We start from the raw sequence: 17,481 nt of genomic DNA on the forward strand, positions 1-17,481 counted from the left end.
TAAACCAAAATTAATTTCTAAAAAAAAATCTTATGTAAGTATATTAAACACTAAACAACAAAGTAACAGTACCTTGTAGTTAACGAAGATGTAGATAGATGGGAGTTAACAGATGGAGAGAGTGAGTTAGTTTCATCTTGCTGGATGTCGGAGTAGAATCTAACTTCCTTAGTGGGATGACTGAATGTTACATCAAGTCTAAAAAATATGATTTTAAATTAAAATACAATAAAGTAATTTATAGATAATGAAATTGGGTGAACGATATAGATATATATCTAATTCATAAGCCTAAAGAAAAAATAAAACTGCCACTTGTGGTGGTGATAAATTATAACAGGCAAATATCAATTGAGAGTTGCAACCATATAATGATAAATAAAATGCTGCTGTCAGGTAAGCTATCGACTAGCTTTTTAAGTAATAACTTCAACATTTAAACAGAATCTTCTTTTTAGTAAGTTATTTTTACCTTTTAATTGTAAGAGTTTGTGGTGTGAAACCAGTTGTAGCTTTTGATAAGGAACCGGTTAAAGACAATTTATCATTCCATCTCGATTCCAACTCAAATTGACCTGAAATGTTATAAATATAAAACATTGAGTTAACTAACTTATAACTATAAAATAAACAACTAAAAAATATATATAAATATGTATATCATATAATTAAACTTTATGAACAACATATGAAAAATTTAAATTAAAAATTGCAGTTAGTAGTGTGTTGGTAAATCACTGCATGCATATATATTAGTTGAAACCATATTAAGACATTTAAAATGCTTGCAGAAAGGCAGGCAGTTGACTAGTAAGTTATAATTAGAAATGTTGATAATCAATTAACGTTAAATTTACCATTCATGTGAAAGTCTCCATTATTCAGCAAGTCAGTATTATCATTGTTCCACGTAGTGCTGAAAGTTGCGATATCTTCAAACACATCACTTCGTTGCATCAAGTTCCATGTTGCCATCTCCTTGGTTGACTTGCTCTCATCTGATATCACATTGTTGTTTGATGATTGTGGTCGGTATACATGAACTGAAATGTGTTTGTTCTGAGGAAGGTTGGTGATATTTCCAACTATTTGAACCTAAAATATAAAAATCTTGGTTAATTTTAAAACAACTCAAGCAAAAATAAGTCACAATTTTACATGAACTAATCAATTGAATTAGTTTTTACAATAACTTGGTTAATTTTATTAAAACAGAGCAACAATAATTCAAAAAGTCATTTTTATTCCGTAATCTTTAAAATTTTGATTAAAATTAAATTCCAAAGTTGAAAAGTAAGAACAAAACTAACCTGAAGACCAACTGCTTTTCCAAGCCCATAATTTCCAAACACATTAAACCTTCCTTCCCCAATTTGGGTAAGTCTTTGCAAAGCAGATAAATCTCCCCATGCTGTGCTTAAAGTTCCTTCACTTTCAATCTGTGTTAGTGAATCTGTGGACTGGTCTGAAGCTCTCAAATGTAATGATAATGGCTTGCTGTCCTTACTTTGCCTTCAGAAGAATAATTTAACATTAAAACAAATTTCAAAGTTTATTTATCTAAAATAAATGATCATTCTTATTATCATTGTATTTTTTTATAATAAAAACAATAAATAGACTTTTAATTACATTTTTAACAGTATCAAAAAGGCAAAAAATCTTAATACTAGTAGTCAAGCTAGTTTTATACAACCTAACTTAATCTTACCTGAAAGAGCCAGACAACAAGATAACTTTATCAGCAACAGTGTTCCAATCATAAATGTGAGTTAAAGTTGCCCTGTAGTCAACCTCGTACTCTGGTATAGCTAAACTCCAGCTACCTTCCAAGTGAGTTTTGTCAGCATTAGTCAAGTTGGATATAACCTGAAAAAAAACAAAAATAAATTCTGTAAGTTTTATAATACATTATAGAGAATTTAAAAGAAGATTTTTTAAGTATTTATGCTAATAGTGTTTTGTTATGTCTACTAAAGAAATGTAAAATGTATACTGAAGATAAACTTCAAATTAGCACCACACAAACATATATTTTAAATATTGTATGCTAACCTGTTTAATTGCAAATCTTCTGATATTATCCTCAGCATTATAGTTAGTCCCATAAGCAATATTTAACGCTGAATCATACCCAGTTTCAGTGGCCTTGTGTTTTAATGAAACCTGATGGTTGATAGAAGGAAACTGAGTGAACGAGACATCTGTACTTATACTCCAATTCTCTCCATTCTCACTATCAGAGGTCTTATATTTATGTGATAACTGTACTGATTGTGTTGTTAGTCCTAAGACTGAATAGTTAATGGTGAGTTGTGTTTTGTCGTTGCCATGATTTGTAGAACTTCTTAAAGTGCTGCTCACGTCCAGGTAGCCTGGGATTGTGGCTTGTGCATTTCCAGTGTAAGTTGATTTAATATCACCTCCTACCTTTTCTAAGTCAACTGTAAAACAGAAAACAGGTTAACTTTCAAAAGCCTTAAATGTTTGTTTCTTTGAATATTGTATAAAGTTTAATTCAAAATTTAATATACTTTAGTTAAGCTAAGCATTAAAAAATAAATGGTTATCTATTAACCATTTAAAACTTTTGAATTACCTTGAATTGTGATTGGTTCAGCTAGAACATTTGTAACTTCAATACTGGACTCAAATTGTTGTAAATTAGAGTAAGCCAAGTTGCCAGTGATGGTCGGCCGAGAGTTTTTAGTTTGAGGAGTGCTTACATAAGCATTTCTGAAAGTATTAACTTTATTTAATATGAAGCAATAAAAAAGAAACAATTTTTGTACAAGGGTGAAGGGTCTTACAGAAAACCCCTTATACCCCTTAACCCCTATTCTTCTATATATTAGCTCTAAAATTTTTACCCGTTCCAAATATGACCTCCAGTTCTTGATTTTTCATAATTTAACTCTCCGGCCATTTTATAAGTTTTCATCTCATCAATAATTAAACTCAGTTCAGCTGATTTTAGATTTTCTTTGTTAACACGATTGCCTATATCAAAAAAATTATGTTTAGTTACAATTTTTTTAAACAATAAAACATTTTTAAAACACAACTTTATCTACAAATATTGATTTTGTTATTAAATTCCATTTTAAATCATTAATTTTTTTGTTATTTCTAATTATCTACCATTATGCTTTTACCACAGAAGAAAGTCTAAAAAATTAACTTTTTACCGATTAATTCAATTGAATTTTGATTGGTTGCCACTCTCATGTGGACATTGTTCTGATTGGCTGAAAACACCAGGTCAAGTTGGGAGTCACGGTTTACTGCGCTTCCAGGGGTTCCAACAAAAAAGTGAGCAGTCAACTAAAAATTATAATTGAAACATTAATTTGTAATTTTGCAAAAAAAATACCCAAGGCTGTTTTTTTAAATAAGGATTTTTTTATTATACATACCTTTTACCATTTAAAACTACTAAACGAGACAGGCTTTTAAGTTATAAACAATATGAACTCTATCTGAGCCAATACTTAATTAGCAGCTTAATTATTGAGCAATAATAAACAGTAATATACCAAACTATTGAAGTCAAATTGAGACTAGGTGAGGTAACTAATGTTACTCTAAGTTAAGACTGTAAAATCGACCTTTCCATACCGAGGATCAATATATATAAAAACAATATTCCAATAAAAAAGTGTTTCCAAAAACTAAAATGTTTATTGAATGCTTGTTAATAATTTGTTACCTGTTCTGGCATGCTGCTGTCTTCCATTTGCTCCCAGTTATAATTTGTTTCAATCAAATAATGAGTTAGAAGTGGATCAGTTTTGCGAATGTCAAAACTAAATTCAGAGTTTCCATTAAATGGGAAAAATGGAGCAGTGTCGTCAGCAAGATTTGAACTTAGGGTCTTGGAGAATACAGAACAAATCTAAAATAAAAATTTAACAAAATAAACAATAAAACTAAGCAAACTATTGCAATAAACATTTTCTGTAAAAAAGTTGTGATACCCTAAACATTTTTTACCGATTTAATTAGATTTTAAAGATAATTTTTACCTGTATTCCTAGCACATCACTTCCCGTGTCACTACACCATTGTGATGTCATCACATCAGAATGTGGGACCAGTTTATTTCTTTGGTTGTCTTCAACCACAAAAATATTAGATCTAAATATTTAAGTTAAAAAAAATTTAATTTTTTTAGAAGTGTAGGCTACAAAAACTTATTTAGTAAAAAAATTTTACCCGAAATTACTTATAATTAAATTTTAATTACTTAAATAAAACATACTGTAGGCTAAAATAACTTTATCAATTATTAAAGCTACATTTCTTTAATTTACAACTAAAATTACTTGTAGCTGAAAACATCCATTTTTTCTTGTGGGGCGTCAATTTTAAGACGAAAGTTTTGTCCGTCAACCAATGAGATCGTCCCATTTACGTCCATAGATGTTGCCAATGTGCTTTGTAGATCCAAGCCTGCTTTAGCCACATGACCTAACTGTGATGTCATAGTTGCAAGAATATCAACAGCAGCTCTAAAACAGTAAACTTTTAAAGATTGTTTGAAATAAATATAAATTACAATTATATAATTTGGACCAGCAATTAACATATAATGAAGCTTAGTGGATGATATATAGGCCTATCAATATATTATATTTATGTATGTTCAACTTATAGGCTTACAAAATACCTAAATTTGCTGTTCATGATGTGCAGGTAAATAGCTACCGACAAATATTAGAAAAGCGTTACAACCATAATTTGACAATTAAAATGCTAAGCGTAGGGTAGGCTAGTGACTAGTATAATAAAACCAAGTAAAAACTGACAAGCAAGTTAAAGTTAATATTGTACTGTGCAAATACTATATCATACTTGGGTCTTAGATGTCCTTGAATGTTAAATCCTTCTAATAAGATTCTGGAAATATCAAGTTGACCTCCGATGGACACGTCCACACTACTGGTTCCAGTAACTTTTAAGTTTAATGGAAACCCTGTCATGGTTGGCATGGTAACCTGGCTGTCAATCAAAAGTCGGTTGTTTTGCATTAAGTATTCAGAACCTAAAAAATTCAAGTTTTAAAAGTAACTAAAACAAATTCAAAAAACACAAAAAATAAATTTAAGTTACTTACCACTTGTTGCCAGTTGCATTAAAGTTCTAAATCCACCGAACCATGACCCGGAGTTTGATTGTTCCGCAATCTCTGATCCAAAACTTTTGTACAAAATCTCGTTTCCAAACATTCTCATAAATATCTGAGCTGACAGATTTTCTTCCTAAAAAATGAATTTAAAGTTTAAGACACTTTAAAAATATGAATTATGATTCTGGTAGGCTATTAGAATTTATAAGTCATATACTTCGTTAGAGTTCTAATAGCACTCTCAGTCGGTTTATAGGGTAGAAAGGGAAGTACTAAAATAAATGCAAAAGAGGGTAAAATTTTGCTTTTTTTGCTTTTATAAACCGGCGGACGACGCTAATAGAGCACCACTTCTTTTATGTTTTAGTTATTTTCCATATTTTAGAAACATAATAAAATTAGGAAAAACACTTTATATTAACGTAAATATGTTATAATTCTAACCTTAACATTATTATTTTGTTGAATTTGAGAAACTTTTTCATCGTACTTCGCAACTGCATCCCGTTTTTCACGATTATTTTGAACTCCAAAAATAGTTGACAAAAACGCATTGTCTGTAATTGAAATACCAAATAAAAATCGTATTGGTAACAATTTAACACCATAATCATTCTTTTTAGAAACATAAGTAACGTAATAATTGCAGAGTTACTTTTAAAAATTTGAAAATCACGTTACACGTGGACATATCAGAAAACCCCTTTGTAGATATCAATTTATCCTCAATTTTAGAATAAGTTAAAAAAAACTATTAACTTACAAAAATAATGTATCAATGCATTTCTAATTAAAGTAATAAATTTTTGCTGAATTACCTTTAGCTGCTGGCCCAAAAAGTCGTTCCAATTCTCTTTCTATTCCTTGTACCCTTCCCCCAATCTCAAATAAGTTAAAAGCGGCCCCAAATAAATCAACCGTCAAGTTTAACCTTGCACTCCTGGGGATAAACGACTTTGTTGACCACACGAGGTCGCCATCAAGCTCACCACCAAGATTCAAAGTTTCTAAATATAAACACAAAGTTAAAGTTAAAATATTAACAATCAATCTATATAACCTATACTTGTAAAGCTAGGTTATATGAGCATCTTGGTTTTAATCAGTTACAAATTTTTATTTAAGGGAATCTAACCTGAATAGAGCGATTTTTCGTAGTAGGACGAATACTTTCTCTTGTCCTTGCTAAACTTTTCACTTAATTTCGTCCCAGCAAGTAAGGATTGAATGTAAGATTTTAGCGGATCAGATGAACTCTTTACTTCCATTATGTGGCTCCAAATATAAGAACCAACCTAAGTGTAAAACGTATTGATATTAACGGGGTTGCTGATGTTCAAATTCTGACAGAATTAGCAAAAAATAGTTTAAAAAATTTAACAAACCTGATTCACTTCTTCTGTATCCAACATTGCCACGAGATGGCGTACCAGTGCAAGATTCGGACATTGCATCAGAGTGACGTAAGCAGATACTCGAATTTCTGAATCCTCTGTGACGTCAGAGAGAATACTACGCATTGCTGATCGCTAAAAATGAATATTTTTGATGTATATTATCTTTTAATAATAATTTTTTGCAAAAATGTTTTTTCAAATTTGACTCGGATTCTTACATCTTCATCGCACAACATTCTTCTAAAAGCTGACATTGCCGCGATTCGAACATCCGCTAGGTTTCGCTCTTCCATTGCGCATGCGCTGAGCGTACTTGCAGATGTTGCGAGTCCGGCGTTGCCTAGCGACCGGAGAGAGAGTATAATACGCTTGGTTGATTCCTCGTTTGTCGTGTGACAATTGGCGCCAAGCGGTTCCTAGGCAACAGAGAAATGAAAAAGTTAAATGGTTAGAAAGCATATAAAAATAAGGGATCAATTGTACTTAACGGTTCTCGAAAAATCTTGAAACCATAATGTATGAAAAAGAATTAGCCAGGACCGTAAAATACAAAAGAGAATTAGCTAGGATCGCAAAGTACGTGAGTTTAATAAGAACCGTCGAGTACAACTGATCCCAAATATGTGTTAAAAATGGCAAGTTTTTTAACACATTTAACCCCATTAGCTAATGTTAAATGTAGGTTTCAAGTTGTCGAATTGTGAAGTGTCGCATTTAATTATGTTGTTAAACCATTACAACTTGACACTCGCCCTCTAACCAAGCCGTAAACGTAAAATTTAATTACCAATTGGCAGGTTATTAAAAGACTTAGGTTGTCAGGTCAACAATATATCAAACTTGTACAACTTAAGACTGAGTCAGGGCAATGTTATCAGGCTAATTAACGTTAATAATACATCTAATCACTACAGCTTAGTGTATTGAGGCCAATAACATAAAAAGTAGACTTTGAAACTAATTTGGCAAATAAAGGTTTTATAACAGTTATACCGACAGCGTTGTGTAGAAGTGTTACACCACCATGAGGTCGTGGGTTTAATTTACACTGCTCTTATATTTTAACGCTCTTAAGCAATACGCTATAAACGGTATGTACGCCTGCTAAGCCAAAAATTATTCAGCAGTTTAATTATCAGGCAACTATAACCAAATAACATTCCAAACTGACAAAGCCAACTTGAAACTGGGTTGGGGTAACTGGTGTTACGCTATGTTAAGGTGGTGCAGTCCACCTTCCCACATCGAGGATAAAAATATATACAAAAAAACACAAAGACTAAAACGCACAACTTGGTATGCTTACCTGTAGTACGTCAAGTGCCTGTGAAACCGCCACATATTTAACACAGTTTGTTTTATCGAAGCAGAATCGGTGAATTAAAGTTCCAGTTGTCAAAAACGCTTCAGTGCTTATAGGAGTAGCTTGTAGAAGTGGCTAAATTAAATTTAATCGACATTTGTAAAAAAACTATATATTTGGTATTAATTTTGTCTTTAAAAAAGATTTACTTATTTAGTGTGACTTTTTTTATAAAAAAACATATTTTTTTCTGATGTTATTTACAAAAATATTGTGTCTTGATATTACTATTTAAATATTTAAAAAATCCAGTACTGGGATTCGAACCCGGTGCATAGGATTACCAACTTACCAAAATGGCTTCAATTATTTTTTCCGATGGGTTTGAAATCATAGAAAAGGCAGATACCCAGTTCGCCTTTTCACTTGGGTTTATGACGTCATTATTGATCATTGTGACCGAAAATTTGACGCATTCTGACGATGTGCACATAGGTACAGCATCCAAAAACATTTGTCTAAATTTACAAATTTATTTTATGTTACTTTTAGAAAGTTCCTATATATCAAATTAAGAGGATAATTAAACGATTGTCTTTCAACAATAAATCGTTTGTTATTGCTAATAACAATCAACTAATACTGGCCAAGGGGCACAGTGTTTATGACGTAATAATATCGGCATTTGTTTTAAATATTAAGTTTTTAAATGTCAACAAATAAATTTGTTTATTTCTTGCAAAAATATCGTTTAAAAGTTATTCATTTTTTTAATTGAAATTAGTCTAAAATTATATTGGAAATTTACACAAATTTAACTTTTATATCACCAGAAAAAAACCCAGATGTTATATAAATAAAAAACCAATATAACAAGTAAATATTCTTATATTTTTCAACTTTTACCTAATTTTTTTTTGTTGTTCCGGGCAAATAATCCCGCTTTCAATATTTTTCCAAATACTTTGAATTGTTGATTTACTCAATGGTTTTAAAGCAGTGATAATTTGAAGAAAAGCGGCCGGGATTTCAGCTAACATAAAATAATTTATTAGAAAAAATAAGAAAAAAAGATTAGTTTTTTTTTATTTTTAAATACCTGATGGAGCATTGTTGTTTATGAGGTCACAGACATTCTCAAGGGACGTCATAATCTCGGTTTGTTCGTCGGTGATTGTGTTTTGGTTGTCTTCGTGTTCGAATTTAATTGTTGTTCGTCGAACTTCGTTCTCTGTTAATCCTAAAAAAATTCCAAATATTTAATTTCTGGATAAAGTTTTTTATTTATTAATTGTGACGTAATCCTTACGTTCTACGTCATCACTGATTGGTTGAGTGGACACGAGCCTCATATTTTGATTGACAACCGTCTCCGCTCCGTTTCCCCGGTATGAGAAGGGTCGAAACAAATGTTTTTCGACACAAACCGAATGCTCCAGCACGCCCACTGCCGACCATGTTTCGTTGCATTCCTGGGCGGAGTCGAGGAGGGATTTTCGGGTCTGGAAAACATTAAAATAAAACAATAAAATAATTTTATATTAAAATGGAAAAAGATCAAAAATGTTATATACAGACAGCGCTTTTTAAATATATATAATTTAAACCTACTTATTTTCGTCTTATACAAAAATGTTTATTAAAATTTAATCCTAACCTAAATCTAATCCAAGAATAAATCAAATACATCTAATACACATACTTAAAAAAAAATTTTCTTAAAAGAAAATCTTTGTATTTGAGAACTTACCGAATCAGCGTCGTATTTGTTGAACAAAATGGCCGAATTTGTTTCAAATCTTTCGCCGAGGCATTTGTTAAAATCTTTGGTCTTCCGTACATTGAATCCCCCGTTAATGGATTCTGTTCGCTCGTATGACGTCATACAGTCGCCAATGACGTCACTCTGTTAATTTAAAAGAAAATAAACCAAAATTATTATTTTATTTTTTTTATTTATTTTTTTTAATTTTTACCTCAACAAGTTGGGTTTGTTGATTATTTTGCAAACTTGAAAGAAATCCCCTCTTGACGTTTAACACCCACTTGGGGTCGTTGCTATGTGAACACAACCCCGTGACGTCACCATCCTGCCAACTCGCTTGGAGAGGATGACGTGTAAGTGCGTCACTAAAAAAAATAAATATTAAAAAAAATAATTACAAATTTTTCTTATAAAAATAATTGAACAAAATGTTGTTCTTATTAAAATAAATAAAGACGTTGACCAGAAGTATTCATGTTAAGGTAAAACCAGCATCTGCCAAGCGAAGATAAAAAATTTTTCGCTTCGAACTAAGTCCAATTTAACATCGACCAAAGTCCGAACTCAATAATTTGTTTTTATAAAAACAAAATTTAAATAAATATTTAGATATAGGGGCAACTTTCATTTAAAAAACGTAGATTTTGTGATATTTTTAAATTAATAAAATTGTTGCATATATTTACGTTTTTTATTAATTTAAAGAGTGTGTAAATGCGCATATAGCTAAGTGAACAATATATATGCATGTATGTCCAATAAATATCCCTGTGAAATATTAAAACTGCCGTTTGTGGTGCGTAGGTAAATTACTGCAGGTAAATATTGGTTGGGAGTTGTGACCATTACAACAATTTAAATGCACACCCTATATTCACTAGTATAATATAAATAAAAGTAATAAAAAGGTGCGTTTTGACACATGATAATTAAGGGCATATATATTATACTGAAAAATTATATTTCAAAACTTTTGAGTTTAAGATTTAAAACCAGAACCAAGAAAACAAAAACATGTTATTTAACATAAATCGCTACAGCGACTCCGGTCCTTTAAACTGGGTTCAATCGGGTTTACATTATTTTAAAAACAAAATTGTTTTCGTTTTGGCCTAGTTTGAAAGCGATATTACATCCTGGTTAAAGTAAATGTGTTTATATCGAATGTGGATGTCAGGTTATTAACCCAGTTCACATTACTCGATTTATTCCCTAATTAGAAAAAATGTTTTTAACGAATTTTGTTACGTTAAATTTATTATACCATTGTGTTATATGGTTTTTAACATGTTTTAAAATAGAGCAATCTAATTTACGGTTGCAATCTAATTTACGGTCTAGGCTATAAATTAAGGGTTTTTAGCTTTATGTGAGCATTTTTCTAAGTAATATAATTTATAAATTAATATATAAAGTAATTTGTAACTAACTAATAAATATTTGGTTAAAAATAAAACAACTAGTAAACGCAAAAGCTGTAAGCTTAAGCATTTCTAGCCTTAGTAGAAGAATTTTTTGATTAATTTGTCTAAAAATTCGAAATTTTGTGCAATTTTAACATGCATAAAAAGATTATTAGAAAATCTTTGAAATTACCTCAATTCCTTCGCATTTTCGCTCGAACTTTCAACATTTTTAAACTTGACCAAAAATTCACACGAGCTTAAAACTTTAACGATGACGTCACTTGTGAAACCAAGCGTGGCGGCTTGGTCAGCTGTTCCGGTCACGTGACTTACAGTTTGAGCCTCGTAATTGTAAATGTAAGATTGACCCGATTGGAAGCCGAGTCTTTGGCTTTCTGTACAACAAAAATTATTTTTTTAATATATTTAGTTTTTGATAATATAAAAATAACGTAAAAAGAGTGTTGATTGCAGCAAATATTTATTTTAAAAGTTTAAAACTGTTTTTAAATTTATCTTAGCATTTATAGCAATTTTCTATTTAGCCAAAATTTCTAAAAAAAATTTCTAAAAAAAAAACTTTTTACCTAAACAAACTGAAGGACACGTCACAACTTCGGAGGGTAATCTCCCTAAAAGAAGATTAATACGTAATTAATGACGTCATAATCTCGTGTTCAGTGACGTCGTAAATCACCACACAGCGCGTTTGATATCTGCCCGAAGGCAAGGGCAACAAATAAATAAACATTTTTGTGTACGTTGAAAAAAAAACTTTAATAAACAGAAAAAATTTTATTAAAAATTAAAATTAGATTTTTTTTACAAAATTTTTATTTTTAGTTTTAAAATTTTAAATATTTCAAAAAAAAACAAAAAAAAGGTTCTTACTTGGTGCGACTTTATTTGCCAGCAAAGCCAGGACAAAAATTGTCCAAAACTCCATTTTTGAAACGTTCGCCTTAGGTAGTTCCCCTATTCTACCTTTGCCTTTGGGACCTCGTGCATAAAAATAAAAAAAAACTCAAACTTTGCTCATCTAAAACTCAAGTCAAATCCGCTCTCAACTCGAGAGAAATACTCAAAATTTTGAAGATTCCTGGTGTATAGTATAAAGTATAGGCAACAAATACGAGAACACTCGTCTTGTTAAGGCACTGAACGTTTGTGGATGCAGAACGTGTGAGAAGTTGTTTAAGAATTACGAAAATTTTGCCTTTTTCTTTTTTTTTTCGTCGCTTTGTTTTTGATTCCCGCTGTGTCGGGATGACCTGCCGTGATATAAGCGAGAGAGTTAAATGAGAGAAACGAGAGAGTTAAAGAGAATAAGAAAAAGGGTTTCGGACTTTGGTCAAAACACATTTTGAGTTTTGTTCAAAAATATTTTTCAAAATTTTTATTATTTAAACCTCCATCAACCCTAATTTCAAATCTGGGTAAAAACAAAAATATTTTTAACATTTTTACAAAAAAACATTTTTAAAAACTTCTTATTATTATTAAAATTAATTAAAATTTCAAAATTTTGCAAATTGTATTAATATAAAGTTAATTAAATAAAAATAACTATAAACAAGATTTTTTTTTATGATAATGACGTCTTATTAGATGTTTGTGACGTCATATTACGACAACAATGTAAAAGATTTAATGGCCTACATAACTGAATCGGTTAATTGTCTACTTAAAAACAATCAGTCCATAAAATCGAAATTAAATAATTGTCGCCATAAACCTTATTAAAAAACAAAGCTCCATTGTTATTCAATTGTTACATCAAAACAATTATTATTTACTTAAAAATCTATTTATTTTATCCTAAAATTATTGACCGAGATACCAGTTTATAAAGATAGAAAAAATAATAAAATTTAACTTTTTTAAACTTGTTTTAATTTAATAGAATTTTTTTTAAATATATTGCAATATTATATTAGTAAAAGCTTTTTAGTAAAATATTTATAAAAATGTCAAAAAAAAGCAAAATTTTCTTTTGAAACAATGTGTTAAAATGTTTTAAGACTACGCACCTTCAAGTCACGTGTCATGTGACGTCACGCTTGTATTTCACATGGGCGATAGATTAAAGGAATTAACCTCATTTAATTGAAGTCCTGTTGTTTCTTATCCTTTCTACACACAATCCCCTGCTGAGGTGTTACGATCACGTCCGCTTAACTTCTGTGCAAAAAAAGGTTTTTCCTCTTCTAGGTAAATATCCTTGGGTTTGGTGATCATGTCTTTACATAAAATCTTTATGTCAACATTCTAGCTTATAGCATGTTGTAATTATGAAGTCGATTTTGTCATTATTTATGTCGCATTATTGTTACAATTATTCTATATTCTATACCAACAAAAACCTAAATACATGTCATACCGTATTAGTATATGTAAATGTTTAATAATTTTGTCATTTTTTAAAATTCCAATTTCAATTTTGGCATTTTTTTACATAGCATTAATGTAATATATTACTATTACTTTCATTGATACATTAAAAACATAATTATGTAAAAGCAAAAAAATTATTCTGATCCTTTTTAAGCTTACTTTTTATATAAATATAAGCTAGAACATACTTGATACAAAAACTAAAAAAGCCTATAGCTGTTTAACACAAAACTTAACAATTTATTAAATTAAATACCAGATATATAATATAACATCTTTTACAATAAACTGTATTACACAACGTGTTCTAAATGCTTTTTAAAATTGCAGTCTTTTAACTTATTTTTTATTCGTATTTCTTCTTCATATAAAAACCTATTACTTTACTAAAAACCTAAACGCGTGCATATACTAAAAGAAAACTAAATTCTTTAAAAAGCGCTTTTTCGCTTAAAACGTTTTTGAGTGCATAAACTAAGGCTACGTTAAAGCTAAACATGCTTGAGGTTAAAATCAGAAAAAAAACTTTTTTACTTGCCGAAGCTAATTCTAATTAAAACAACAATTCAAAATATATGTTTAATAAATGCATAAATTACACCTGTACATATAAACACGAATTTTAGCATGAAATGTAAAACGATTCTATATACAAAGTTATAAAAATATAAATTCAAGTTATAATATATGAAATGTAAAAAAAACATTTTTTTTTGTTATATATATTTTTTTTGTTTTGTAATTATATAAAAATGTAATAAAGAAATGAAAATTGCAATAATGAAAATCAAACAATGTTTAACAAGAATCAGCAAATTTAACTTGAAAGCGATAAAGGACAAAATGAAAAGCTAAAATATGAAAAACTACAATGTAATAAAAATAAGACTAGTACAGATGCAACTTTTACCTGATCTATGAACACTTATCGACTACTTTTTTGCCGTCGACGAAAACTTGGATAATATTTCGATCGTCTCCGATAAAAAGAAATTTCTCCAAAAGAGTCGTGGCCTAAAAATTCAATTTAATTAGTTAATTAATCTAATTAGTTTTTATATAAAAAAATTATTGTTAAACCAATAAAATACCGAGATAGTTTCGTCGTCATACGTCACAATCGGTGTATCTGTGACGTCAGAATCGACCAACAAAGCGTCGAATTTCTTTCCAACCATAAAATTGCCAATAACGTCATCAATACACAGCGCTTTAGCGCCGTCTAGCGTGGCCAACCGAAATGCTTCTTTAAAACTTAACTGGCTAAAAACAAACATTTAAAAAAAATTGAAGAAGAAATGGAGAAGTTTATTAGCGTCGTCCGTCGGTTCAAACAAGTTGTACTAAAATGATTGTGGAAAGGGCGGAATGTACAAGGCAAGATAAAGGTTATAAAAATTTGAAAGATTTGAAAGATTAAGGTTATAAAAATTTCGGTCTCTTTTCGCATTTTATAAACTTGGCGGACGACGCTAATAGAGCTCCGAAATGAAACCAAAACATTGAGAGTTAAAATTATTAATTTTCGATCTAAATTTAATGATTTTCGTGTTTTAAATGACTAACCTGTGCTTATTTTTATCGAAATTGGAGTTAATGAAAACTGTGTTGGAAACGTGAATTGCTCTTCTGATCGAGTCCAACACAGTGATTGAATACCCACCAGCGACGTCTAGCGGAAAGAAAAATTAGCGTTAAAAAAAAAAAATTTTTTTCAAAAAAATAATAATTAAAAAAATTATTCCTTGATTTTAAATATGCTACCGTTAATAACAGATAACTTTACTACAAAAGTTTTATGTATTTAAACTAATTTAAACAATACTAACCAGTCCCCAAGCAGGTTTTGACATCATTGTCCAACAATCTTCTCATGTTTAAAAGACCAGAACAAATCCTAAAATTAAAAAAAATGTCAGAAATTTTGAATTGTAATTTGTGGTTGTATGACGTCATAATTAAACTTACGATAAATTGGAGTTTGGACAATGAACAATGGACGCCCCCTTTTCTTTGATCACTTTTAATTCTTCGTCGCTTAAGTATATTCCATGAGCAAGCAAAGTCTAAATTAAATTATTTTATTCTTACTAATCACAATTTAGAATTTTGTAGAATATATTTTATAAAAGCTTTTTTACAAAATTAAAAATTAAATCCTTTGCATCAAAACTTCATCGACAATGTTTATTGTGACGTCATACCTTGTTTGTGACGAGGTCGTATTTATTGTAAACATCGACGTAATTTGCCGCATCCGGGAATGTTTCTTTCACCATCTTCATTTCCGCTTCGTTCTCACTGATATGGGTCTATAGTGACGACATAAGGGTATTTAGTGACGTCATAAGTGTATTCAGTTACGTCAAAATGTATAAAATAATATGAAAAATTTATTTTATTTTTCTTTACCTGAACATGAATATTTTCTTCCTTTGCCATTCTCCCTAGCGCCCCCATGAGTTCAGTTGTACAGGAAAGAGCAAAACGTGGAGTAATAATCGGTTTCACCAAGTTGTACTAAAATAAAAAGATTTGCGGTTTTAATAAAAGTTTAGAGTATTAAACAAGGGAAATATAAATAACATGTTTACCTTTTTCTCCTTGTGAATTGCGAGATATCTAGAAAAATAAAAACGTAATCGAAGTATAACTTTTATTTTACTCAGCATTTATTGAACTAGTCGAAAGCTCGCTCTAAAAGCTTCATTATATATAAACGCAACAAACCCGACCGGTGGAGTTAAATATAACAAAGGTTTCGAGTTTAAACCACACTATTCGCCCTTGAGCCTGGCGTTTTCACGGATAGCTTGAACACGTCACAACAGCACACCCTTACCCGAATTAAAATACAAAAACTGATCTCCGTAAATGGGATATGAAAAGCAATCTAACTTAAAACTTTGGGTAATAAAATTGGTAAAAATTGGGACACTTTTTAAGCTAATAAAATAAATATTATTAACCTCTTTGTCTCCTCTATACATTGTTTGGTTGGTTCCTGATAATCATCTGGCGAGTAACATCCATCCATGTTCACCTTTCCAACAAACGCTCTTTGTCCTCTGCGTTCTACAATACATTATTACGTCATAAAAAAACTTTTTATTAATTAATTTTAATCACTGTAATTGCTTAAACTGCATCAGTCCTAATACATTGTTAAAAATTATTATAAATTTCTATATTTAGATTAATAAAGTCGAAACTTTAAATCTAAAATTACCTGCAATATCACAAAGTAAAACTGTTGATTCTGTATGGATAGTTGCATAGTAAGAAGCAGTTGTGGTTCCGTTAGTAAGAGTATGTCGTACAACCTTAATAATATAAACTCTCATATGCAATATTTAGTCCTAGGTTATTTGTATTGGAAAAAATTATTTTTTAAGTTAGTCTTTAAAATAAATTGGATCAATCTTTGTAGCGAGAAATTAAGTGAGGACCGTAAATTTAAAGCTATTCCAAACAAAAATGTATAAGAATTTTGCCTATTTAGAAGAAATATAAAACACACCAATTATATTGGCAATATAAGAGCTATAGAAAGTTTAATTAAAACACAAAATGTTTAATAAAATAGTTAAAAGCTTGGCCGACTGTCAACATTTTAATTGTTGTAACATTATTGCAATTTAATTGATATTTGTTCAAAATAATTTACCCACGCACCACAAACAGCAGTTTTATTTATTTTGTAGGCCTATAAATTGGACATAAACATGTAAATATATCGTCCACTAAGTTATTTATAAACTTACATTCTCATATCTCGGCCTCGCAAACTCAATATCCTTAAATTTTTTCTCAACTGGGTAGGTGTAAGTTTTCAACCAATCAAGTAACGGCAAATCGACCCCGGTTCCAATGAAAGCGTACTGGGGGGCGTGGATGTGGGCGTCGACCAAACCCGGCATCATGAATTGCCTGTGTTACGTCATAGTATGTTTATTTATTATTTAAAAATAATCACGTAATAGTAAACCTTTAAGTAAAAACAAAGGACCACCGGAAGTGACGTTATATTAATTGATAAATAGCAGCGCGTAAAAATAACAACAATGTGACGTAACAGTCACTAATTT

The 17,481-nt window shown here is 30.1% G+C and overlaps 2 protein-coding genes across 2 annotated transcripts in view; both read right to left on the reverse strand.

The window, feature by feature from the left end:
• Positions 1-11,945, reverse strand: part of LOC145744983 (uncharacterized) — a 33,200-nt gene extending 21,255 nt beyond the window's left edge. The window contains exons 1-28 of the mRNA XM_082562966.1: positions 11,891-11,945; positions 11,190-11,394; positions 9,805-9,958; positions 9,579-9,734; positions 9,138-9,330; positions 8,928-9,068; positions 8,735-8,861; positions 8,181-8,346; positions 7,832-7,963; positions 6,744-6,941; positions 6,514-6,657; positions 6,264-6,423; positions 5,947-6,135; positions 5,573-5,685; positions 5,120-5,261; positions 4,855-5,044; positions 4,326-4,511; positions 4,026-4,137; positions 3,710-3,895; positions 3,189-3,324; positions 2,871-3,000; positions 2,600-2,736; positions 2,056-2,444; positions 1,712-1,869; positions 1,311-1,512; positions 858-1,095; positions 473-575; positions 73-198 (exon numbers count right to left, since the gene is read on the reverse strand). Coding sequence (XP_082419092.1) covers positions 73-198; positions 473-575; positions 858-1,095; positions 1,311-1,512; positions 1,712-1,869; positions 2,056-2,444; positions 2,600-2,736; positions 2,871-3,000; positions 3,189-3,324; positions 3,710-3,895; positions 4,026-4,137; positions 4,326-4,511; positions 4,855-5,044; positions 5,120-5,261; positions 5,573-5,685; positions 5,947-6,135; positions 6,264-6,423; positions 6,514-6,657; positions 6,744-6,941; positions 7,832-7,963; positions 8,181-8,346; positions 8,735-8,861; positions 8,928-9,068; positions 9,138-9,330; positions 9,579-9,734; positions 9,805-9,958; positions 11,190-11,394; positions 11,891-11,945 — 4,568 coding nt within the window. The remainder of the gene's footprint in view (positions 1-72; positions 199-472; positions 576-857; positions 1,096-1,310; positions 1,513-1,711; positions 1,870-2,055; positions 2,445-2,599; positions 2,737-2,870; positions 3,001-3,188; positions 3,325-3,709; positions 3,896-4,025; positions 4,138-4,325; positions 4,512-4,854; positions 5,045-5,119; positions 5,262-5,572; positions 5,686-5,946; positions 6,136-6,263; positions 6,424-6,513; positions 6,658-6,743; positions 6,942-7,831; positions 7,964-8,180; positions 8,347-8,734; positions 8,862-8,927; positions 9,069-9,137; positions 9,331-9,578; positions 9,735-9,804; positions 9,959-11,189; positions 11,395-11,890) is intronic.
• A 2,055-nt stretch (positions 11,946-14,000) lies between these two features.
• On the reverse strand, positions 14,001-17,146 carry LOC145744852 (guanine deaminase-like). The gene is made up of 10 exons (XM_082562810.1): positions 16,623-17,146; positions 16,363-16,468; positions 15,988-16,015; positions 15,806-15,913; positions 15,598-15,705; positions 15,362-15,459; positions 15,223-15,290; positions 14,960-15,065; positions 14,485-14,656; positions 14,001-14,407 (listed from the first exon to the last, which is right to left on the reverse strand). The coding sequence occupies exons 1-10, from the start codon at positions 16,735-16,737 to the stop codon at positions 14,309-14,311; spliced, it is 1,008 nt and encodes a 335-aa protein (XP_082418936.1). The 5' UTR covers positions 16,738-17,146; the 3' UTR covers positions 14,001-14,308.
• Between the last annotated feature and the right edge of the window lie 335 nt (positions 17,147-17,481).

Source organism: Corella eumyota, chromosome 3 (assembly GCF_963082875.1).
Source record: "Corella eumyota chromosome 3, kaCorEumy4.1, whole genome shotgun sequence".
NCBI classification, from domain to species: domain Eukaryota; kingdom Metazoa; phylum Chordata; class Ascidiacea; order Phlebobranchia; family Corellidae; genus Corella; species Corella eumyota.